At 37.2% G+C, this 25,811-nt stretch overlaps 1 protein-coding gene across 1 annotated transcript in view; it reads right to left on the reverse strand.

The window, feature by feature from the left end:
- The window catches only part of TTC29 (tetratricopeptide repeat domain 29), a 779,602-nt gene that overhangs the window by 202,005 nt on the left and 551,786 nt on the right, over positions 1-25,811 (reverse strand). Inside the window, exon 10 of the mRNA XM_053703717.1 lies at positions 5,688-5,919. Within this exon, the coding sequence (XP_053559692.1) occupies positions 5,688-5,919 (232 nt within the window). The remainder of the gene's footprint in view (positions 1-5,687; positions 5,920-25,811) is intronic.

The raw sequence follows: 25,811 nt of genomic DNA on the forward strand, positions 1-25,811 counted from the left end.
AACCTTGATAGATGGAATCTCCCTCGAGGAGGAGAAGCTTTGAAGTCCAGAAGATATCCCTGAGATATGATCTCCAACGCCCAGGGATCCTGGACATCTCTTGCCCACGCCTGGGCGAAGAGAGAAAGTCTGCCCCCCACTAGATCCGTTTCCGGATAGGGGGCCGTTCCTTCATGCTGTCTTAGGGGCAGTAGTAGGCTTTCTGGCCTGCTTGCCCTTGTTCCAGGACTGGTTAGTTTTCCAGGCCTATCTGTAGCGAGCAACAGTTCCTTCCTGTTTTGGGGCGGAGGAAGTTTATGCTGCTCCTGCCTTGAAATTTCGAAAGGCACGAAAATTAGACTGTTTGGCCTTTGATTTGGCCCTGTCTTGAGGAAGGGTATGACCCTTACCTCCAGTAATGTCAGCAATAATTTCTTTCAAGCCGGGCCCGAATAAGGTCTGCCCCTTGAAAGGAATATTAAGTCATTTCGATTTTGAAGTCACGTCAGCTGACCAGGATTTAAGCCATAGCGCTCTATGCGCCTGGATGGCGAATCCGGAGTTCTTAGCCGTTAGTTTAGTCAAATGTACAATGGCATCAGAAACAAATGCATTAGCTAGCTTAAGTGATTTAAGCTTGTCCATAATTTCATCCAATGGAGCTGTGTGAATGGCCTCTTCCAGAGACTCAAACCAGAATGCCGCAGCAGCAGTGACAGGCGCAATGCATGCAAGGGGCTGCAAAATAAAACCTTGTTGAACAAACATTTTCTTAAGGTAACCTTCTAAGTTTTTTATCCATTGGATCCGAAAAAGCACAGCTATCCTCCACCGGGATAGTGGTACGCTTAGCTAAAGTAGAAACTGCTCCCTCCACCTTAGGGACCGTCTGCCATAAGTCCCGTGTAGTGGCGTTTATTGGAAACATCTTCCTAAATATAGGAGGTGGGGAAAATGGCACACCGGGTCCATTCCACTCCTTGCTAATAATTTCAGTAAGCCTTTTAGGTATAGGAAAAACGTCAGTACACACCGGTACCGCATAGTATCTATCCAGCCTACACAATTTCTCTGGAATTGCCACTGTGTTACAGTCATTCAGAGCAGCTAAAACCTCCCCAAGCAAAACACGGAGGTTCTCAAGCTTAAATTTAAAATTAGAGATCTCTGAATCAGGTTTCCCCTGATCAGATCTGTCACCCACAGAATGAAGCTCTCCGTCCTCATGTTCTGCAAACTGTGACGCAGTATCAGACATTGCTCTTACAGCACCAGCGCGCTCTGCATCTCTCCTAATCCCAGAGCTATCGCGCTTGCCTCTCAATTCTGGCAATCTAGATAATACTTCTGACAGAGTATTATTCATGATTGTAGCCATGTCCTGTAAAGTAATTGCTATGGGCATCCCTGATGTACTTGGCGCCATATTAGCACGCGCCCCCTGAGAGGGAGGCGAAGGGACTGATACGTGAGGAGAGTTAGTCAGCATAACTTCCCCCTCGTCGTCTGGTGATAATTCTTTTATAGATAAAGACTGACCTTTATTATTTAAAGTGAAATCAATACATTTCTATGGGGCTCCACACTGGCCTTCAAACATAGTGAACAAACAGATTCATCTGTGTCAGACATGTTTAAACAGACTAGCAATGAGACTAGCAAGCTTGGAAAACACTTTAAAATAAATTTACAAGCAATATAAAAAACGCTACTGCGCCTTTAAGAAGCACAAAAAACTGTCACAGTTGAAATAACAATGAACCAAATCAGTTATAGCAACCAAATTTTCACAGTAAATGTATTAAGTTAGCAGAGCATTGCACCCACTTTCAAATGGATGATTAACCCCTTAATACCCAAAACGGATAATCAAATAGAGAAAAAAACGTTTTTAACACAGTCAACACACTGTCACAGGTCTGCTGTGACTGATTACCTCCCTCAAAAATGCCTTTTGAAGTCCCTTGAGCTCTCTAGAGACGTCCTGGGTCATGCAGGAAGAAGCAGGAAGACTGAGACTGAATTTTTACTGCGCAAAAAAGCGCTAAAATAGGCCCCTTCCACTCATTATTACAACAGTGGGAACCTCAGTTAACTGTTTCTATGCAGAAATATAAGTCAGCCATGTGGAAAAATTCATGCCCCAATAAGTTTTATCACCAATGTACCTCACAAAAATGATTAAACATGCCAGCAAACGTTTTAAACATCCTTTTTCTAAAGAATATGTATCTCTATTGATAAGCCTGATACCAGTCCTTCTACTGCATTTTAAGGCTTATTACATTACTTCAGTATTAGTAGCATTTTCTTAGTCAAATTCCATTCCTTAGAAAATTACTTTACTGCATATACATTAATCAGCCTGATACCAGTCGCTTTCACTGCATTTAAGGCTGTACTTACATTACATCGGTATCAGCAGTATTTTCTTAGTCAATTCCATTCCTTAGAAAAATATTTCACTGCACATATCTTATTTGCAGGAGACCCCGCACGCTATTCCCTTTCTGAAGTTACCCCACTCCTCAGAATGTGCGAGAACAGCCAGTGGATCTTAGTTACTTCTGCTAAGATCATAGAAAACGCAGGCAGATTCTTCTTCCAAATACTGCCTGAGAAAAAAACAGCACACTCCGGTGCCATTTAAAAATAACAAACTTTTGATTGAAGAAATAATTAAGTATAAAATACCACTCTCCTCTCACGACCTCCATCTATGTTGAGGGTTGCAAGAGAATGACTGGATATGACATATGAGGGGAGGAGCTATATAGCAGCTCTGCTTTGGGTGATCCTCTTGCAACTTCCTGTTGGGAAGGGAATATATCCCCATAAGTAATGGATGACCCGTGGACTGAATACACTTAACAAGAGAAATACATATATTTAAAACATTATATTAATACATAAAGCGCCAAACATAGCTGAGAGTGTCTTAAATAATGATACATACTTACCGAAGACACCCATCCACATATAGCAGACAGCCAAATCAGTATTGAAAACTATCAGCAGAGGTAATGGTATAAGAGTATATTGTCAATCTGAAAAGGGAGATAGGAGATGAATCCCTATGACTGATAACAGAGAACCCTTGAAAACATTTCCCATGAGTGAAACCATAAAAATCAACAGGCAATACTCTCTTCACGTCCCTCTGACAAACACTGTACTCAGAGGAATTAGGCTTTAGAATGCTTATAAGCGCTTATAATAGAAGAAATCATTAAAATCAAGCACAAACTTACTTCACCACCTCCACAGGAGGCAAAGTTTGTAAAACTGAAGTATGTGTGTGGTGAGGGGTGTATTTATAGGCAATTTGAGGTTTGGAAAACTTTGCCCCCTCCTGGTAGGAATGTATATCCCATACGTCACTTGCTCATGGACTTTTTCCATTTACATGAAATAAATATATATTGTGCCCAGGAGATCCCACTGCAACAATGACGCAGATCAGTCTGTATTTCTATTCAGGTAAGGGTTATAGCTATGGAGTAAGGATTACGACCAGATAAAGTGCAAATAGGTTGCAGCCTTCTCTGTCATGCAAGGGTTAATTGGACTTTACCCATAGCTTTCCTAAGCCAGTGAGATAGTTGAAGCCACATTCTGCCTTTGAGATAAAGTAAGAGTTAAGTAATTTCCAGAAGGGAAACATTCTTAATGAGAGCCTTGATACAGTAAGATGTGCCAAGACATGCTTTTCCTGTTTCTTTCAATATCAAACAAACAACAGATTTAACTTTACCTTTTGTTGCTCAAAATATGTTCAATATGTTTAAAAAGTGCTTTTTTAAAATGAATGATATATTAAGTTTAAATGGACAGCCTATATTGTTTAAACAATAGCTAACACCTTTACTATTTGCATAACCCACATTGTTATACTAATATACTTTATAACCTTTAAAGACTGTCTGTTTCTAAGCCCCTGCAGGAGACCTCTTATCTCAGTGCTTTTTTTTTTTTTTTTTTAAGATTTTTCTAATATTGCACTACAGCCAGACAGTGATAGTTCATGTGTGCCATTTAGATAACATTGTGCTCACTCCCTTGGAAAATAAAAATGGGTTCACAAGAAATAGCACTAATTAACTAAAATTCAAGATTGTAAAAAGCTAAAAAAAAAAGCAAAAGAGATAAGGGGCAGTCTGCAGAGGCTTATATACAGGTAATCATAGAGTTAAAAAGTGTTAGTTATGCAAAAATGGGGAATGGATAATATACAATAACATTTTTCAAGTAGACGGCCCGTATAATGTCTTTTTAAACAGTCTCTTCTTTGATGCATGACTATCCTTTTAATTGGCAGGTATAGTTTGTTTTATAGTTAGGGGTGGTTCATGAATATAAACTGTGGGCAATGCTCGTCGTACATGTGGAGGACATCTTCTGCTGCCTGCTTATACTCCATAATCCTCCTTTACATCTCTCTATACACTATCTAGATCACCAGGCGTATAAAAAGAGTAAAAAATACCCATGATAACTGGCGCATTATAGGTTTCGGGTTGCTACAGTAATAAAAAGGTGGCTTTGCAGCACCTTCAAAATGCCTCTGGTAATAGTCACTAATGCTAAGTTTTTATGTACATAAAATTAGGAGTATGTAAAAATATATTACATGTAGATAGATACTCAAAATGAATGATAAAGTTGTTAATACATTTGCAAAAAAACAAAAGATGTGCAATGTTAACCACCACACCATAATGGTAATCATTAGCCCACATATTTATGAACACACTCTTCCTACCTAGGGGGACTTTTACTCTACCATTCATAACTCAAGATGGAGCCTAAAAAAATGACAGTAAATTATAGACCAAAACTAGTGTTTTAAAATAAGAAAAATATATGTGAATGTTATTCTATAGTTAATGGAGGAATATCAATTCTATCTATCTATCTATCTATCTATCTATCTATCTATCTATCTATTTATCTAAGTATCATTAAAAATACAAGTTTTGCTTGCAAGAGCTTCAACAGTAACAGTCACTTCTCAACCCTTCATTGAGTGCACAACTGTATGTGACATCTGCAGCAAATCTATAAGGCAGACAGTATTCTCTTCCCTTATCTACCTTCAACTCCTTACACACTGTGCTGACAGAGACAGTGTACTGCAGGTGGGTAACCTGATGCCAGGACACATTGATTAAATGGTCGAGTAAGGAGCTAAATCACTAGTAAATGTGTGTTCATGGCTATTAAATGGTTGTTATGTTTTAGTTATTGGTAATCAAGGGGTTAAATCACTACTTTGTGTTTTAAAGGGACATTAAACCCAAACATTTTATTTTATTATTCAGATAGAGAATGCAATTTTAAAAATAGAAGCAAAGAAAATGTGATAACAGTAGTCAATTGGAAATGTGTTTAAAATTGTATGTTCTATCTGGAAAAATGGGTTTTATGTCCCTTAAAAGCAAAGGAGTTAAATCACTGCTGAGTGTGTGTTTTAAATCACTGGTTTATGTATTGCTGTGATCTTAGAGGTTCAATTAATGGGTTAAAAGTACCAAGAGTTTAAATCAATTTTGATATATATATTTAAAGTTTGAAGGCAAAAATATTAAAACAAACATTCTTAATAATTCTAAAGAAAATATTAAGCAATGTAATAAAGCTATACAAGAAAAACGACTTAACTATTACATACAATACAGCACTAATGTGTTTTAGAACCAATGTCTTACCAGCTTTTACTGGGTCACTGCACATGCCACTTCTGTTCATTTTCCATGCCAGCAGCTTTTCAATGCTGACATAATCTGCAGATTCTGTAAGTCTGTTCACTGTCAGCATCATTCTGTGTGCTTTTGCAATGCCATAATAAACCTGGGCTTCTTCAATCAGTACTATGTCACTAAGGCATACTGCAGTCTCGTAAGCTTGAGCAAAATACTCGCATGATTTTTCATAGTTCCCCTATAAACAGATAAACAATAAAACAATTGCATTAGTCATGTAATTCTACAAAAATAAAATAAAAAAAAATATAGGGCCAGATTACAAGTGACACTGTAAAAGGAATTTTTTGCTCGTGAGCTAACGGCATTGAAAGTAAACTTTTAATGTGGGCGGGTTAGTGCATGTTTTACAAGTTAAAGGTATAGCGCTGGAGTGAAAAACAGATGCGTACTAACTTCAGGAAGCGGATATTGCAACCCGTGACCGTGTTAAATTCCTCTCCCTTAGACTTCAATAGAGTGTGCGGTTCAAAAAGACCAAAAACACTAACACTTATCATTTGCGCATTAACTCAACAATACATTAGACCAACTGTACTAAAGCCAAAGGTAGTTTTAATATTTTAGATTACACTCCAATGTTCTTCACATAGAAGAAAATTTTCTTTTTCTTTTTAAATATTTATTTATATATATATATATATATATATATATATATATATATATATATATAATAATTTTTGTTGTAAAATATAAATCTATACCTATAAATATAATAAAAATATATAGGTATAGATATACTGTAGATACAGATATATATATATATATATATATATATATATATATATAGAAACATCTATTTAAAAATACAAAGAACATTTTTCTGTAAGTGAAGAACAATGGAATGTAAAATATTTATATTAAAACACAGTAAAACACATTAAAATATATTAAAAATGAATACAAAATGATATTTCATTTTAAAGGTGTTTGACTAAAAGGGGCTCAAACATGTATGTGTGTGTGTGTATATATATATCTATGCACATGTATACATATATATATATATATACACATATGTATACATGTGTTTATATATATGTATATACATAAATACATATATGTATATACATATTTACACATAAATACACATGTATGTACACATATATGCACAATAAATATCTAGTATATTAATACTTGTGCCTCCAGGTCACCATCCATGCCCATTCACTAGCACTGAAACAGTAATCCTCAACTTCAGGAACTACCCACAAACAGATTATTAGGACATTTATATTAAACCACAGATAAGAGGATGTTGATGGACTTATTAACCAGCCAGTGCTTTAATATAGATATCCAGAAAATGGGGGCTGTTATGGGTCATGATAAATGGAACTAAAGAATACTACACTTATATAAAATGTAAAATTACATTTGTGGTTCTGTTATGGTTTGACCAAAGTTATGCTAATTTTGAGCCAGATTACAAGTGAAGCTGTATTTAATGCTTCCGCTCAGGTAGCGATCATATTACAAGTTGAAAGTAAACTTAGAATATCACTTGTGCGATAACCTATTCCCCCATAGAAGTCAATAGAGCAAAAAAGTCGAAAAAAACCTAACACCCTCCTTGCACGCAAACCCGGTCGCATATTCTCAAGTGCGCTAACCCGACATGAAAATATGAATATTTCACATTCCAATGTTCTTCACATAGCAGAATATGTTCTATTTATTAAAAAATAAATATATATATATATATATATATATATATATATATATATATATATATATATATATATATATATATATATATATATATATATATATATAAGAGATGGTATGTTGCACAAAAAAAAATATATATATATATATATATATATATATATATATATATATATATATACTGTATATGCATGATTATATATAGGTATAGATATATACAGATAAATATAGGAATATCTACTTAAAAATACATAGAACATATTCTGCTATGTACAGAACATTGGAATGTAAAATATTTACAGTAAAAACTGTATAACACTTTATTAAAAATTAATATTGCATAAATATGTTTTTACATGTTTTCATCTACTTAACTGCAAAGAGCTCCATTGCACTTAAATATATACATTATCTCACAAAAGTGAGTACAACCCTCACATGTTTGTAAATATTTTATTGTATCTTTTCATGTGACAACACTGGAGAAATGACACTTTGCTATAATGTAAAGTAGTGAATGTACAGCCTGTATAACAGTGTAAATTTGTTGTCCCCTCAAAATAATTCAACACACAGCCATTAATGTCTAAACCGTTCGCAACAAAAGTGAATACACCCCTGAGTTCAAATGTCGGAATTGGGCCCAAAGTGTCAATATTTTGTGTGGCTACCATTATTTTCAAGCACTACCTTAACCCTCTTGGGCATGGAGTTCACCAGACCTTCACAGGTTGCCACTGGAGTCCTCTTCCACTCCTCCATGACGACATCACACAGCTGGTGGATGTTAGAGACCTTGTGCTCCCCCACCTTCTGTTTGAGGATGGCCCACAGATGCTAACTAGGGTTTAGGTCTGGAGACATGCTTGGCCAGTCCATCACCATTACCCTCAGCTTCTTTAGCAAGGCAGTGGTCGTCTTGGAGGTATGTTTGGGGTCGTTATCATGTTGGAATACTGCCCTGCGGCCCAGTCTGAAGGGAGGATATAATGCTCTGCTTCAGTATGTCACAGTACATGTTGGCATTCATGTTTCCCTCAATGAACTGTAGCTCCCCAGTGCCGGCAGCACTCATGCAGGCCCAGACCATGACACTCCCACCACCATGCTTGACTGTAGGCAAGACACACTTATCTTTGTACTCCTCACCTGGTTGCCGCCACACATGCTTGACACCATCTGAACCAAATAAGTTTATCTTGGTCTCATCGGACCACAGGACATGGTTCCAGTAATCCATGTCCTTAGTCTGCTTGTCTTCAGCAAACTGTTTGTGGGCTTTCTTGTGCATCATCTTTAGAAGAGGCTTCCTTCTGGGACGACAGCCATGCAGACCAATTTGATGCAGTGTGAGGCGTATGGTCTGAGCACTGACAAGCTGACCACTCACCCCTTCAACCTCTGAAGCAAATCTGGCAGCACTCATGCGTCTATTTTCATACGTTATACTATTTTCCAAAGGCAACCTCTGGATATGACAAACACTTCAAGTAACAGGAGAGGCCGCTTCCAGCTTACACACCATACTCCGGTGGCAGTCTCCTGGGGATGACGTCACTGACGCTTCCGTATTCAGCTTGCGCACACTCTAGCTTGCGGTGATCGGGTGCAATGCCCACGAAGCAATGGATTACTTGCCAACGATATCCAAGAAAGAAAAGTTCTGGCAGCACATAGTAGTGATAAAATATTTCACTTTATTAAGCAATCTTTCAAGCACACAGGTACATCATGGACTGAACGTCTGACGCGTTTCACGCCCCCTAGTGGCGCTTCATCAGAGACTCTGATGAAGCGCCACTAGGGGGCGTGAAACGCGTCAGACGTTCAGTCCATGATGTACCTGTGTGCTTGAAAGATTGCTTAATAAAGTGAAATATTGTATCACTACTATGTGCTGCCAGAACTTTTCCAACCTCTGGATATGACACTGAGCATGTGCACTCAACTTCTTTGGTCGACCATGGCGAAGCCTATTCTTAATGGAACCTGTCCTATGAAACTGCTGTATGGTCTTGCCCACTGTGCTGCAGCTCAGTTTCAGGGTCTTGGCAATCTTCTTACAACCTAGGCCATCTTTATGTAGAGCAACAATTCTTTCCCATGAGGTGCCATGATGAACTTCCAGTGACCAGTATGAGAGAGTGTGAGAGCGATAACACAAAATTTAACACACCTGCTCCCCATTCACACCCGAGACCTTGTAACACTGAGTCGCATGACACCGGGTAAGGAAAATGGCTAATTGGGCCCAATTTGGACATTTCCACTTAGGGGTGTACTCCCTTTTGTTGCTAATGGTTTAGACATTAATGGCTGTGTGTTGAGTTATTTTAAGGGGACAGCAAATTTGCACTGTTATACAGGCTGTACACTCACTACTTTACATTGTAGCAAAGTATAATTTCTTCAGTGTTGACACATTAAAATATATAATAAAATATTTACAAAAATGTGAGAGGTGTACTCACTTTTGTGAAATACTGTGTGTATATATATATATATATATATATATATATATATTATGTGTGCAGATATGTATTTATGTGTTTATATGTGTATATATGTCTGTTAAAACAGATACATATGTACACACTCATATACATATATACTATCTGCAAATCAGGTTTATTGTCAAAATGTACAGACTTTCAGCATTTTGCAATGAACAAATCAAACAAAAGTAATTGAAATAGCTCAACACAACGAATGCTTCAAGTGGTTTCCCCAAATCCAACTGAAGTCTCAAAATTATTCAACCCCTTTATGGCAAGCATCTTTTGTAGTTCGTAGAGCAAACTTTTGCTGTTATGACCTGCTGCAAACAAGATGCATAGCCAGACACCAGTTTCTGGCAACTTTCCTGAGGAATCATAGCCCATTTCTCATGAGCAATGGCGTCCAGTTCAGTAATATTCTTAGGTTTGCATGCTGCAAACGCCTACTTTAAATCCCACCAGAGATTTTCTATGGAGTTCAAGTCAGGTGATTGTGATGGCCACTGTAGAATCTTCCAGGACTTCTTCTGCAAGCAAGCCTTGGTGGAATATGAGGTATGCTTGGGATCATTATCCTGTTGGAAGGTCCAACTTGGTAGAATTTAGTAAAGGTATGTAAGGTGCCTCATTTTATAAAGTCAGGAAGTGGAAACTGATATGGTAGAGTAATTGACTTTGGCAGAGACTTTCCCACTTCCAAGAAAGCCTTAAAAGAATTAAAAGCTTTAACCAAGAAGCTAAAGTAACGGCCATGGCCTTTTGGTGTCTGTGTGGATCTGAGAAACAAATGAATAAAAACAATTTTAAACCTAACTACATACAAATTATGTAGAATACTTCCTTTAGAATTTTTCTGATTCCGGCAAAGGGCTAGATTACGAGTGGAGCGCTAGTTTGCGCTCGCGCATTGACTACACTAGAAGGAGGCATTTGGCGCGCAACCACTTGTGCTCTTATTACAAGTTGAAAGTAAAAAGCTGAACTCTAATAGCGACTAGGATAAAGGTTTTATCCCGAAAACCAGAAAAAAAATAATATCTATACTTTTCCGCTAACGTGACCTCGTTTATTCAATATTTCTATTTATCTGATGAGTTTTTGGTTAAATATATATCTATCTATCTAATTATATATAGGTATAGATATATTTTATATATATATATATATATATATAGATATATTTTATATATATATATATATATATATATATATATATATATATATATATATATATATATATATATATATATATATACTGTATATATTTAAAAATACATATCCCTATGTGAAGTACATATCTGGAAAGCTTGTTGTTTAAATAAGAAGCCATCAGGTCTATCTATGAAAGACCCCACTTCTTCACTATCTTATTAAAGAAATCCAAATGAAATTCTCCTGGATGAAGGGATTGTCGACTGAGATAATCCTCTTCACAGTTGTTCACACCTGGAATATGAATTGCAGAAATTGCTTTCTGCCCTACTGAGTAATCAAATAGCCTCCCTTATCACAGGGAACTGTGTGTCCCCCTGTAATGACTAATATATGCCACTGTCTGATTGAAAATGCAAATACGTCTCTTTCTTTAGAAGAGCCCAACGTTGAAGTGCTCTGAAGAACGCATATAGTTCTAATACATTTATTGGTAACCTCACCTCCCGAGGAGATCACACTCCCTGCACTCTCCTGGAACTCCATAGTGAGCCCCAATCTAAGAGAGTTTGTCTGTTGTGATTGTTTTCCAAGTTGCATGTAGAAAGGAAGCCCCCAGAGAAATGGACTGGTGCTCTATTCACCACAATAGAGATTTCCTTGTAACGGGATCCTTTGGGAATGTTGGTTGTAATCATTGCACCATCAACACAGCATGCACATTTGAAGAGGTCTCATGTGAAACAGAGCAAATGGAATAGCAGCAATAATCAGACCTAACACTTCCATACAGAAAGCTACTGTAGGGTTGGAAATTGACTAAAGTTTTGCACAAGTTGTCTGTAACTTTAGTTTAATCTGATCTGTTAAAGATAGTCTCATTGATATTTAGTCTATGACGAATCCCAGGAAAGATGCTCTGGTCTGAGGAATTAGAGAATTCTTTGGAACACTGATTTTCCAACCATGTTTTCAAAGAAACAACAAAAGATTGTTGGTTTGAGAAATTGCTAAAGGTAAAGATGGAGACTGAAACAAGATATCGTCCACATATGGAGCCACCAAAATATCCTGAGCTCTGAATACAGATAATAGAGGTCCTTTTTCTGTTAAAATTCTGGGAGCTGTAGGCAGACCAAATGATAGAGTTACAAACTGAAAGAGTTTGTCCAGGAAAGCAAATCCAAGATACTGATAATGCTCTTTGTGGATTGGGACAAGCATCCTACAAATTTATAATGGACATGAATTGGCATTATTGAACAAGAAGGATTGTTCTGATTGTTTCCATTTTGTAAGTTGTAAGCCTGAGAAACTTATTCAAGGTCTTTAGATCCAGAAAAGGCCTGAAAATTCCATCTTTTTTATGAACTATAAAGACAAACTGTTACACCACAGAGTGGAGACTGCTACAACACAGGCTATACTGACAGCTGATCTGAATAAGAAACCTTCATGCTGAAAAGCTTTTCCATGAATTTCCTGTCCATAGGATCCTTGAAAGAAGTACTATCTTCCAAAGGAATAGTATTGCGTTTTTTTTTGTTTTGTTTTTTTTTTAAGATTTTTTTGAGGATCTTAAGCATACAGAGTAAAGAAAAAAATGACTTTGCAAGTAAGTTGTACAGATACAGATACACAAATGTTGTCAGGTACATAAGAAAACTTGATTTAAAACAACCTAAGTCATGAAATTTGTATATGAAACCTCAGATTTTTTTTTTTAAATATACCTTCTATTTGCAGATCTCCATTGTCAAGCTGGTACTTCTTAGTAGTAGGTAGCGAAGGCAGCATGTCTCCATCTATAGAGCTAGGCATATTGAGTATTGTGCCACTGTTTGCGATCTGAGTTTCCCAATAGTTGCCGCTACCTCTGGTGTCAACAACCTGATGCCGTCCTGTAGACCATTCTATTTCCTGTAGAAAACGGCAGCTGTACTGATACAGTAGATTTGTCAATTGGTTTAGAAACTCACTGACCTTTATCTCCATATTTTTTGTAGTAAATAGCAGTGTACCAAAAGCACTGCGTGTCAGTGGAAACCTGAAAGGTAAACCACTGGGGGGGGGGTCTGTTATGATGCCTCAGTCTCAAGAAATACTCCGGAATTTGAAAGCAGGCAGCAATCCTGATAATGAAGACTTCTTTGAAGAGCAAATCTTCTTGGGATCTGAAAGATGTTAGTATGAAGTCTAGGTGAAAACTGATGTTTGAGATATCTCTCGGATAATAAGGGAAGCAGCTCAAACTTTTGCAAACAGGCATGGCCATCGCCTGGAAGTCCCCCCAGTATTGGGTTTTTGACAAACTGGAAGTGGTTCTGTCCACTTTAGGGATGGACTCCCAAAGTTCTAAATTAGAAGATGGTAACGGAAAAAGCTTTTTCAATTTTGAGACTGGATTATAAGGAATACCAGCCCTAGACTACTCTTTGGTAAATATCTTGGTAATTGCATCAGGTACTAGAAAAACTTCAGGGGCTTTAGCAGCAGGTTTGAAAACTAGATCCAATTGCTTAATGGACTTTTCCTCAGCCAGTTTAGGCTCTTGAACTCCTAATTCACATAAAACTTCCTTTAGTAATGTACAAAGGTTTTTCAGTTTGAACATGATCATCAGAAATATATTCACCTTAAAAAGACAGATCTGAGGTATCCGAATCTGAATCCTTGAGATTTTTAGCTGATCTAACATTTAGCGATTCAGCATGGGAAGATAAATACACAGCAGGTTGATTGTCAGACCTAGATCTTTTGCAATTACTTGGAGGAGGCATAGTCACGAACATTAGAAACAGTAGAGAGCACAAAATCTTTAAAGCCTGGAGCAAAATCTAAATAACTTTCTTGAAAAGAGCAAACAGTGGGAGAACAGACTCTTTTGGAAGCAAGAGCAGGATTAGATTGACTGCATGCATCATGTGATTCAAACAACAATAGTAACAAGCTTGCAAACAAAACATTTAAAATGAATTGCAAAATCAGTGGATCTGCACTCTAAAGGATCTATATTTACAGTATTGGGGACAGTTCCAGTATACTTGATTGTAGAAATTTAACACAGAAAGATAAATGTATTTTAATACAAGTGTATACATCACAGTATAAATTCTGAACTGTATGCAGAATTACAAATAATGCAGTGATCTTTACATACAAAATCTGAGATAAAAGGAAAGAGATAACAGACACTGCAAAACTGGAGAACATCACAGTGAAATGACAGGAACAGGCCTTTATGAAAAAAGGTTGCCAGCAAAAATCAAATTAGCAAATAGGTGTTTTATAAGTAAAATCAGTTATTACTCTTGGGATATTTTGGCAATCTTACCTCCTCAAAGAATGAACTATCAGCAGAGCAGGAGTATTGATCCATTCAGCAGTAGCGCACTAACAGTAAAAAGCGGGCGTTTAGCACAGGAAAAGTACTAACCACTGCGTGGCCACAATTTTCCAACTGAATAATAAAATAACTAATGTAGCCTAAAGCGCGCTAATCTGAGTCGACAGCACGCTGGGGATAAACAGCTGCGCAACAAAGCCTGCACACGCTATGTGAGTGCACAAAAGATAGGAGCGTGCCTGCATAGCGCTATTATTTATAAAGTTAAATAAAAGTATAAAATTGTATAACATAAAAGTAAGATATCCAAAATTGTGCAAAAATACAAAATATAATCTGTCAAATTAATAAAAAGTTTTATAGTACACTGTCACCTCCCTTAAACATTATACATGAGTCATGCATAGACTAAAGTATGTGAAGTGATGTAAACTGTCTAATAAATTTGTCCCCTGGCTATGACGTACTGTGTAACAACTGTTCCTACTAATAGCTGGTGAGCTATGTGAGTGCAAAGTGTGAGGATAACTGAACTGCACCCACTGCAGAATGACTGCTTCCAGTAAAAAGCCCACTCAGTGCTGTGTATGTCACAGCGGAAGATGAATGTAAGGAGTATCTCAACAACCAAACAGGAGAAGGCTAAGGGGCCAGTCAGGAACCTTATCAGAGAGGTGGGAGGGAGTTTTGGGGAATCTTTGATTCTTACTAGTGTCCAGGAGTTAGATTCAAGTAGTACTAGACTTATGAAGGAAAGTTTGATTATAGAGGCTATAATATTTTTAGCAATAGAAGAAGCATATATGAGAGTCCTTAGCAAAGACAGAGAATAACTTTTTTTGTATAAAGAGAAACAAAAACCAAGAACAAGTCAGCAAATTAATTGTGTTACTGAGTAAAGATAAAATCTGAAATAACTGAAACACTGGGATATTGCAGATGAAATGGCAACATAATATAATACATAATGTACATATTACAGATGATACAGAGGTTGTTTTGCATTGTGAGGCATAGATAGACAGATATATAGATAAATAGGTAGATAGATTTCTTTTAATTTAGGGTCATGGTTAGATCTGGACACCTGTTGGCTAAACTTCTTATCTTGTCTAATGTCTAACTGAGTGACCTTCTCTGTTTAAAACCCTCCACCTATGAAGCTCTTTTTAATGGGCTGCAAAACAGTCAGCATTTATAACACAGCTTTAATTTTCTAAAGGTACACATTACAGACCATATGCCTCACACTTAAGCTGCCTTTGCTCCCACTTATGTTTTACATATCACTAGCCCTCCTACATACTGTGTCAAAAGTCAGTGCTGGATCATGAGTCTGAATCATCATTAGTTGGGACCTACAGAAAGCAGGATTCCTTCAGCAAAGGCTGATCTTACAATAATCACAAGTTGCAATTAGCACTCTTCAACCAGCTGTCATGCAGCAGACCGCAAAGAGTGACTCTTCCATTTAAATCAACAGGAAACCAGCAAGTGCACTTTTTTCTAAAGCTGCTCTTTTCTACAGGGAATTAAATCACACAAAGAAGTCACTAATATGACCGCATCTACGGCAAAATGTCAGCTGCACACAGTGCACTAGCTCTCAGCATGAATATAAGAAAAATATAGACACAGAAGCAGAATTAAGCAAAACAATAAACTGTTATATCCAATTGTAACAACATGCAGGATACTACTAGAATATGACATATGCCACAGGGGTACCCAGTAAATAAGGCATAACTTAAAAGAAACAGTGCTTCAAACATATGGGTTAACTTTTTGGATTCAAGGTGAGTTTTAAAAAGCCACAGTTTCTGTTACATACTGAAATACACCAGTTTTATAATGTGTAGGCTTAAGATATTATACGATGTGGAGATAATCATACATTGGATTTTCAAACAGTTGCAATAGAAAGTAATCAATCAAGTAGTATAAGAAGATAACTGCTAAAAAACAGCTTTTTTTGTATAAACAATTGATATTGTATAATAAAGGAAGCTGATTGAGCTTCTGGAAACCACATGCATTTGTTTCTTAAAGGGACAGTCAACACCAGAATTTTTGTTGTTTAAAAAGAAAGATAATCTCTTTATTACCCATTTCCCAGTTTTGCATAACCAACACAGTTATAATAATACACGTTTTACCTCTGTAATTATCTTATATCTAAGATTCTGCTGACTGCCCCCTTATTTCAGTTCTTTTGACAGACATGCAGTTTAGCCAATCAGTGCTCACTCCTAGGTCACTTTACGTGCTTGAGCTCAATGTTATCTATATGAAACATGTGAACTAATGCTCTCTAGTGGTCAAAATGTATTCAGATTAGAGGCAGTCTTCAAGGTCTAAGAAATTAGCATATGAACCTCCTAGGTTTAGCTTTCAACTAAGAATACCAAGAGAACAAAGCAAAATTGATGATAAAAGTAAATTGGGAAGTTGTTTAAAATTCCATGCCCTATTTAAATCATGAAAGTTTTTTTGGTACTTGACTGTCCCTTTAAATACATCTAAGGACGCTCATTCTACATATAATGAGAAAGTGACAGAATGTTCTTCAGTGCAGTTATATATCACGGTAGGTAATATTTAACAGGTTTTATAAAGAAGCATAGAATAGCAACAAATTGAATAAACATTAGGTATGACTAATAAAGGCTATTTAGCATATTAAACATACAATTCATGTGGTTTGTAAATCCACCACTGATGCCTTTTTGTTAGAAGTAGCTGCAAGATATCGTTTTTCAGTTGGTACAAAGGGGTTAAATGGTGCTGTTTTTAAGTTATACAGATATTATACTATAAGTTGATATCATGCATTGCATGCTACACAACACACAAAACACTATATGCTAGATTACAAGTGGAGCACTAACTTAATGTGCGCACGTTAAATAACCAGCGATTACGAGTGGTTGATTAATGCTAACGCAAGCTTGTGGCGGTATTTTGCACTAGACTTCATTAGCCAGAGGTCAGTTGTTTTTTTTTTTAAAAATAACTGCACAAAGTAGTTAAAAATTGTTAAAGTGAAGGGATGTGGGTTGCTAGAACAAAAACGGCACTAAAAAGTGCAGTCTATGGGGACTGTGTTAAAACTATAAATATATATGTATATGTTATTATATATAATCACACCTGCAACTAGTTAAAATGGTGAGAAATTGACTCAACCTTTTGCATGCAACAGGTTTACCGCTGGTATTACAAGTTGAAAATAAACGCGATTGCGCTTAAGCTATGCTAGAATGGTTACTGCGTCCTCAGAGCCCTGGTTAACCTTTTCATGAAACAAAAAAGTATCACAAAACACATCAAAAATACATTTAAAAGTACAGTTACACTCATAATAACATCATCTAATAAAGTTATAATGGCTCAAATATATGAGGTTTCAGATGTTAGAAACAAAAAGGCAGGCAAAGGGCTTTAACATAGAGATACATACCTATACATGTATACATATCTATATGTATGTACGTATGTATTTATGTGTTTATATGTATATATAACTGTAAATACATATGTACACATATATAAACACACACACATATATGTATACAGTCATGGCCAAATATGTTGACACCCCTGCATTTCTGTCAGACAATGCACCACTTCGCCCAGAAAATTGTTGCAATTACAAATGTTTAGACATTCTTTTGTTTATTTCTTTTGTTTGTATTGGTATGTGTGTACATGTGTATTTACAGACATATATACACATAAATATATATGTACATACATATAGGTAAGTATTTACTGTAAATAATTCCTATCCCAATGTTCTGCACATAGCAGAATGTGTTCTATGTATTTTTAAATAGATATTCCTATATCTATATCTGTACATACAGTATCTATACATATATATAAGTATCTAGTATATATATATATATATATATATATATATATATATATATATTACTAAAATACCATCAGATATATGTAGAAATATGTAAATAGAACATACTCTATGTGCCGAACATTGGAATTTGAAATATTCATATTGAGAATATGCAATCGTGTTTGCGTGCGAGTAGGGTTTTCCCCACTTTTTTGCTGCATTGACTTCTATAGGGGAATATGTTATTGTGCATGCAAAAGTCTAACTTTGGAATTTTATGCGCATCGGGTTAGTGCTCAAGCAAAAAGTTGTAATTTGTGCGCTACCCAAAAAGCACAAATAGCTTACTACTAGTGGAGTTAGCGCTTAAGCGGGATCGTTAAATACCGCTCCACTTGTAATCTGGCCCTAAAAGTGTAAGCAAAGTAAATGCTTGTGGTATATAGTTTATAATCCTAAAATTCAACAACCTAAATAAAGGTTGGTCCATTAAGTTAACTGTTACATTTTAATATTTTTTTCTGACTTCTAAAAGACATTTGATGCAAAAGAAAGCAATAGGATAATAAAGTTTTGTCTTAAAGGGACACTGTACCCAAAAAATTTCTTTTGTGATTCAGATTGAGCATGAAATTTTAAGCAACTTTCTAATTTACTCCTATTATCAAATTTTCTTCATTCTCTTGGTATCTTTATTTGAAATGCAAGAATGTAAGTTTAGATGCCGGCCCATTTTTGGTGAACAACCTGGGTTGTCCTTGCTGATTGGTGGATAAATTCATCCACCAATAAAAAAAAAGTGCTTTCCAGAGTACTGAAACCAAAAAAGTTTAGATGCCTTCTTTTTCAAATAATGATAGCAAGAGAACGAAGAAAAATTGATAATAGGAGTAAATTAGAAAGTTGCTTAAAATTGCATGCTCTTTCTGAATTACAAAAGAAAAAATTTGGGTACAGTGTCCCTTTAAGGATTTTTTTGCAAGATTTGTTTCTAGCAGATGCAAGATACTAGAATTAACGTGTATTCTAGTTTCTTTTCCATTTATTTACACTTAAGCTGCTAGGTATGGTTAAATACAGTCCATGACAATGCTACTTTGAAAGAAAAATCAGTGTATTTCACTATTTTTAAATTAACTTATGGAAGTGAAGCACAAATGTGTGACCTAGTCCAATCAGTTTGATAACATCAGAATGGCACCATGCATATTAACTACTGTCATGTGACCTATATTTGGGCCAATGTAATTGTTGTTGGATAAAGATAGAACATGTATGTGTGGTATTATACGATTGGCTAAAACATACAGTATGTCAATCGTAGTGTAATTCTGTTTAACACATTTTTATTAGTATTTGGTTACAATTTTTATTAGTATAAGATCTATGTAACAACGCTTTGAATACGATTGATACTTTTTAAGTTATTTCATGTTGATTATGTGAACTTGTTAACTATTGGCTCTGTGAACCATTAGTCCCAGTTCTGGAGTTTATCCAAACCCATCTAACAAAGCTAACTTAGTCTACACATTTAATGAAGAGGTGGAACCTTGAAATGTGTTGTCTTTTGTCATAAAGTCTGGCCATTTTTATTGTTTAAAAACATAGATAATCCCTTAATTACCCATTCCCCAAATTTTTTTTTTTTATAATAATAACCAGCCCTCTGATCACAAGACTTTTTATTTATTATCTATAGACTTGCATTTTATCCAATTAGTGCAGTGCCAAAACCAACGTGCATGAGTACAATGTTATCTATAAGGCTCACATGAACTAGCACTCCCCTGTTGTGAAAAGCTCATTAAAAAAAGCATGCGATAAGAGGCTGTCTTTAGTGGATTAGAAACAGGCAGAAATTTAGAGGTTTAAAGGTTATAAAGTATATTAATTTAGCAATGTTGGTTGTGCAAAGCTGGGGAATGGGTAGTAAAGGCGTTATCTATCTTTTTAAACAATAAAAATTTTGGAGGTGACTGTCCCTTTAAGATAGTGAACAAGCTACATTTGTGAATCTTCAATTTTATGCAGGTATCCTTTATATTTTATTATATTGTAACACTGTTTTTATATACTATGGGCTAGATTACAATTGGCATGCCATTTAGCGCTTTGCTTGTGCGCAAACTCCAATGGAAGGAAACTTTTAACGCGGTTGGGTTAGTGCGTGTATTACAAGATGAAATGAAAAGGTTTGTGTGCGAGCAAAACCAGATGTGCGCTAACTTCAGGACTTCGGATATCGCAACTGCGATAACTTCTCATTATAGACTTTTATGGAGCACATTATTAAAAAAAAAAGTAACACTTATCGCTCGTACGCTAACCCTTAAGACCAAGTGCGCTCAACCCTACATGAGTTATTCATATTTCACATTCCAATATTTTTCACAAGAGAATTTTATTTTTATTTTTAAATAATATACTTTATATATATATATATATATATATATATATATATATATATATACACAGTATATAAATAACATTTTCTTCTATGTGAAGAACATTGGAATGTGAAATATTTACATTAAGGGCCAGATTACGAGTGGAGCACTATTTATCGCTCCTGCTAGCGAGTTAACTTTGCTAAAAGTATGCTTTTTGCGCACCGCAGGTAGCGCTTGTATTACAAGTTGAAAGTAAAAAGAGTTCACTCGCACAGTAACCCGATGCACGTAAAATGACTAACTTCAAAATATTTTGCGTATGTTAACGCATTCCCCCATTTTTAAATAATAACTTCAAAAACATAAATTATGCTTACCTGATAAAAAAATTTCCATCGTGGGGAGGAGAGTCTACGGCTTCATTCATTACTTTTGGGAATAAAGAACCTGGCCACAAGAACCTCTTTAATGAGATTAGAGAATCGGGAGAGATTCACAGGGAATTCCTGGAAGCTACTATTATTCCCATCCCCAAGCCAGGAAAAGATCAAACAGAATGTGGTAATTATCGTCCCATATCCCTCATTAACCTGGATACTAAGCTTTATTCTAAGCTAATCGCCAACAGAATTGTTCACCTACTCCCCATAATACTACATCACGACCAAGTCGGATTTACGTTAGGTAGGCAGGGACCGGATAATACGAGGCAGTTGATCTCAGTCTTTACGGAAGCAAACAGACTTGACATCCCTATGGTGGCCCTGTCGTTGGACGCCGAAAAAGGCCTTCGACAGGGTCAGGTGGGATTACATCTGGGAAGTCCTTCGCTCCTTTGGGTTCCCCGTACCCTTCATTACAGCAGTTAAGACCTTATACTCAGCCCCACATGTGAGAGCGAGGGGCATGGGATTTTGCTCTCCGGAGTTTCAAATCCGTAATGGAACTAGGCAAGGCTGCCCCCTCTCACCACTTGTCTTTGCACTGGCAATGGAACCTTTCGCCCAGAGAATCAGACAGTTTGACCTGATTACAGGGATACCCATGCTATCGCCCCCAGAAAAGATAGTCCTTTTCGCAGATGATATGACCATACTCCTAACGACGCCACTGACTTCCAAACCCGCAGTCTTTAACGTGATTCACCACTTTGATGAACTAAGCTATTATAAAATCAATTACACCAAGACGGAGGGATATCCCATACAGATTTATCAACCCACCCTATTATGGCTTCAGTCTCTCCTCCTTTTCATGGTCTATACAGAACCTTAAACACCTAGGTATACTCTTAAGTGCGGACCCTGACCAGATAATTTGAGATAACTATAGTTTACTGCTTCATAATCTCCGATGTCTAATAGAAAAGTGGGACTTTGAAGAGCTATCCTGGTTAGGCAGGGTAGCCTCGGTTAAAATGTCCTTAATCCCGAAGGTACTGTACATATTTAGATGCATCCCGCTTAATGTTCAGAAACCCACTTTGTTCCATATGCATAAACTCTTTGCTGACTATATATGGCATCACAAGACGCACAGAATAGCCTATAATACACTGCATAGATCATTCCCCCGGGGGAGGATAGCTGCACCTAATATTTTCACCTACTATGAGGCAGCAAGGTTATCTCACGATAGTGCATGGAGCATCAAAGAAGATAGACCGGGCTGGTATCTCCTAGAGGCCTCGGGGGTACTGGAAGACCTGGGATTGGTAGACTTAATTTGGGTTACTAATGGTAGGAAACTAAAACCCTACCTACATAATGTTGTGGTGAAACATAACCTGTTAATTTGGGAATCCCTAAGAAATTGATTATTAATTGCCCCCCATCCCTCACCGATACATAACACAGCGGGTCTATTTCAGGACCTCAAGAATATTCACTCGGGTGATTGGGTACTGAGGGGATACTCCGCTGTTGGAGATTTTTTTGATCAGCATCAAACCCTAGACCTTACATCGATACAGGCCAGGTTTGACCCGATCCCACACTGCTTTCCTTTTTAATCCATAAGAGTTCTCAGCTTTCTGAAGACATGGGGCTGTCTCACTACTTCTACTAGGAAACCTACTCAATGGGAGATCGGATGGAGTAAGGGCTCTAAGCACTCTTAACCCCTTACATTGTACTATAATCTACTCCTATTTGACATTACTCAGGGGATACCATGGCAGTATAAGGAATGGATTAGGGAGGTGGGTACCAACATTCTTGATCAGGACTGGGGCAATGCTATTTCCCTTACAAAAAAGACCATACACTGAGGCCTATTTATCATAGGTCTTGCGGACCTGACCCGACAGTGCGGATCAGGTCCGCAAGACCTCGCTGAATGTGGAGAGCAATACGCTCTCCGTATTCAGCACCACTGCTACATAACTGCTGTTTCTGGAGAGTCTGCAGGCTTGCCAGAAACACGGGGCGTCAAGCTCCATTCGGAGCTTGATAGATAGGCCCCATAGTCTTCAGATAAATGATTTATTATATAGTCTCATTATTGTGTATCTGAAGGAGTCCTAGTGATAGGATTGTATCTAGTTGGGTCTGGATGTATAATCAATCAAGATGTAAAATAGTGATTATGGCACGTTGTGATGTCCCATGTACAAGGAAAGTAATAACTATATATATTTCCAATAGGATTGAGGTAATCTTATGATATTCTGACTGATAAAGTATTGATATCTTAATTTAATGCAATTGCATATAGGATAGTCCACAATTTTTATAAGTATCCATCGCCCAAATAGGAACATGGGGCCTCAAGCTCCATTCGGAGCTTGATAGATAGGCCCCACTGTGTCACTATGGTAGAAGTCTATGTTAAGGTACTGTTGAAATGGCACAGAACCCGTCAGACTTGCCAAAATGTATCCAGGATCCTCATCCCTGCGTTGGCGAGAGTGTGGAGATGAAGGGACTGACCTTCACATCTGGTGGGAGTGCCCGAAAATATCCTCACTCTGGAGAGAAGTTGAGGATATGTGCGACTCTCTACATTTAATGACTCAGATAACAACACTTAGCGCTCTTCTACATATAATGGAGATATAACACAGATGTCGAGGAGACTGCTGGTGTACATTTTCACGGCAACTAAGCTATGCATAGCGCAATCCTGGAAATCCCCCGAACCCCCAAGCCTTTCAGAAATCAAAGGTGTGATTGACTATATGGCAAATATGGAGAGACACTTTTTCAACTCGATTGATCAGATGGACACCTATTGGCCAATATATGGACGCTTGGCTACATAAATATGGGGACTTCTTGTATATATCAAAAACCATATATATATCAAAAACCAATTTGTTTCCCTTTTTTTTTCTTCTCTTCCTCCCCCCTATTCCCTCTTCCCCATTTATCTTCTCAACTTCTTCCCTAGCCTACCCTATACCCTATTCTTTTTGGTCCATTTACTGACACCCACCAACCTAGTGATCATTTGTAACGAACACTAATCATTTAAGTGGGCTTTAAGTCATTCAAATTTGTATTAGATAGGCCCATTAAAGAATATGTAACAGATTATTTACTGATAATGTGACATACCATATTTGCTTATTTTACATTTGGATAATATGGACAGTATCTGTACCAACGTATTATTATTTTAAAAATCTGTATACTGCTGCAATTGTTGAACTATGTTCTATATGGAACGTTTCTTCTTTATTGTATACACTTAAACTTGATGACTATGTTTACATATGCAAAAATTTAAATAAAACAGATTTATAAAAAAAAAAAAAAAAAAAAGAACAAAGAACCTGGCCACCAGGAGGAGGCAAAGACACCCCAGCCAAAGGCTTAAATACCTCCCCCACTCCCCTCATCCCCCAGTCATTCTGCCGAGGGAACAAGGAACAGTAAGAGAAATATCAGGGTATAAATGATGCCAGAAGATAAAATAAATTTAGGTCCGCCCACCAGAGTTATGGGCAGAAGCAGTGGACTCTCCTCCCCACGATAGAAATAAATTATCAGGTAAGCGTAATTTATGTTTTCCATCTAAAGGGGAGGAGAGTCCACAGCTTCATTCATTACTTTTGGGAAATATATACCCAAGCTTTAGAGGACACTAAATGAAACCGGGAGGGTAAAAAAGCGGACCCTAATCTGAGGGCACCACAGCCTGTAAAACCTTTCTCCCAAAAACAGCTTCCGCAGAAGCAAAGACTTCAAATTTGTAAAACTTTTTAAAAGTGTGTAAGGAAGACCAGGTAGCCGCCTTACAAATCATTCTTGAAGGCCCAAGATGAAGCCACAGCTCTAGTCGAATGAGCCGTGATCCTCTGAAGAGGCTTATGTCCTGCTGTCTCATAGGCCAAGCGAATCAAGCTACTCAACCAAAAGGACAAAGAAGTAGAAGAGGCCCTCTGCCCCTTGCACTTCCCAGAATACACCACAAGAGATGTAGACTGTCTGAAATCCTTCTTAGCCTGAAGATAGAACTTTAAGGCACAAACCACATCCAGGTTATGAAGTAATCTCTCCTTGGAAGAAGAAGGTCTAGGACACAAAAAAGGAACAAGTATTTCCTGATTGATGATACGGTAAGACACCATCTTGGGAAGCAACCCCAAACCGGTGCGAAGAATAGCCTTATCTGCATGAAAAAAACAGATAAGGAGGCTCCCATTGCAAGGCAGCCAGCCCAGATACTCTGCGTGCCTATGCAATAGCCAACAGGAAGAGAACCTTCCAGGACAGAATCTTAATGTCAATAGAATGCATAGGCTCAAACGGAACCCTCTGCAATACCTTAAGGACCAAGTTTAGGCTCCATAGGGGAACAGACTGCCTAAATAAAGGCCTGATTCTAGACAGAGCCTAAACAAACAAATGAATGTCAGGAAGTTCAGCGAGTCTCCTGTGCAACAAGACTGATAATGCCAAAATCTGTCACTTCAAGGAACTGGCGGCAAGACCCTTCTCCAAACCTTCTTGGAGAAAAGACAGAATCCTTGATACCTTCACCTTGTGCCAAGGATATCCGTGCTTCTCACACTAGGACAAGTAAGTCCTCCATACCTTATGGTAGATGCGACGAGTGACTGGCTTCCTTGCCTGAACTAGAGTGTCAATCACACTTTTAGAATAACCTCTCTTGGCTTAGACTAAGCGTTCTCCACACAGTCAGCCTCAGATA

This window comes from Bombina bombina, chromosome 2 (assembly GCF_027579735.1).
Source record: "Bombina bombina isolate aBomBom1 chromosome 2, aBomBom1.pri, whole genome shotgun sequence".
Classification (NCBI taxonomy): domain Eukaryota; kingdom Metazoa; phylum Chordata; class Amphibia; order Anura; family Bombinatoridae; genus Bombina; species Bombina bombina.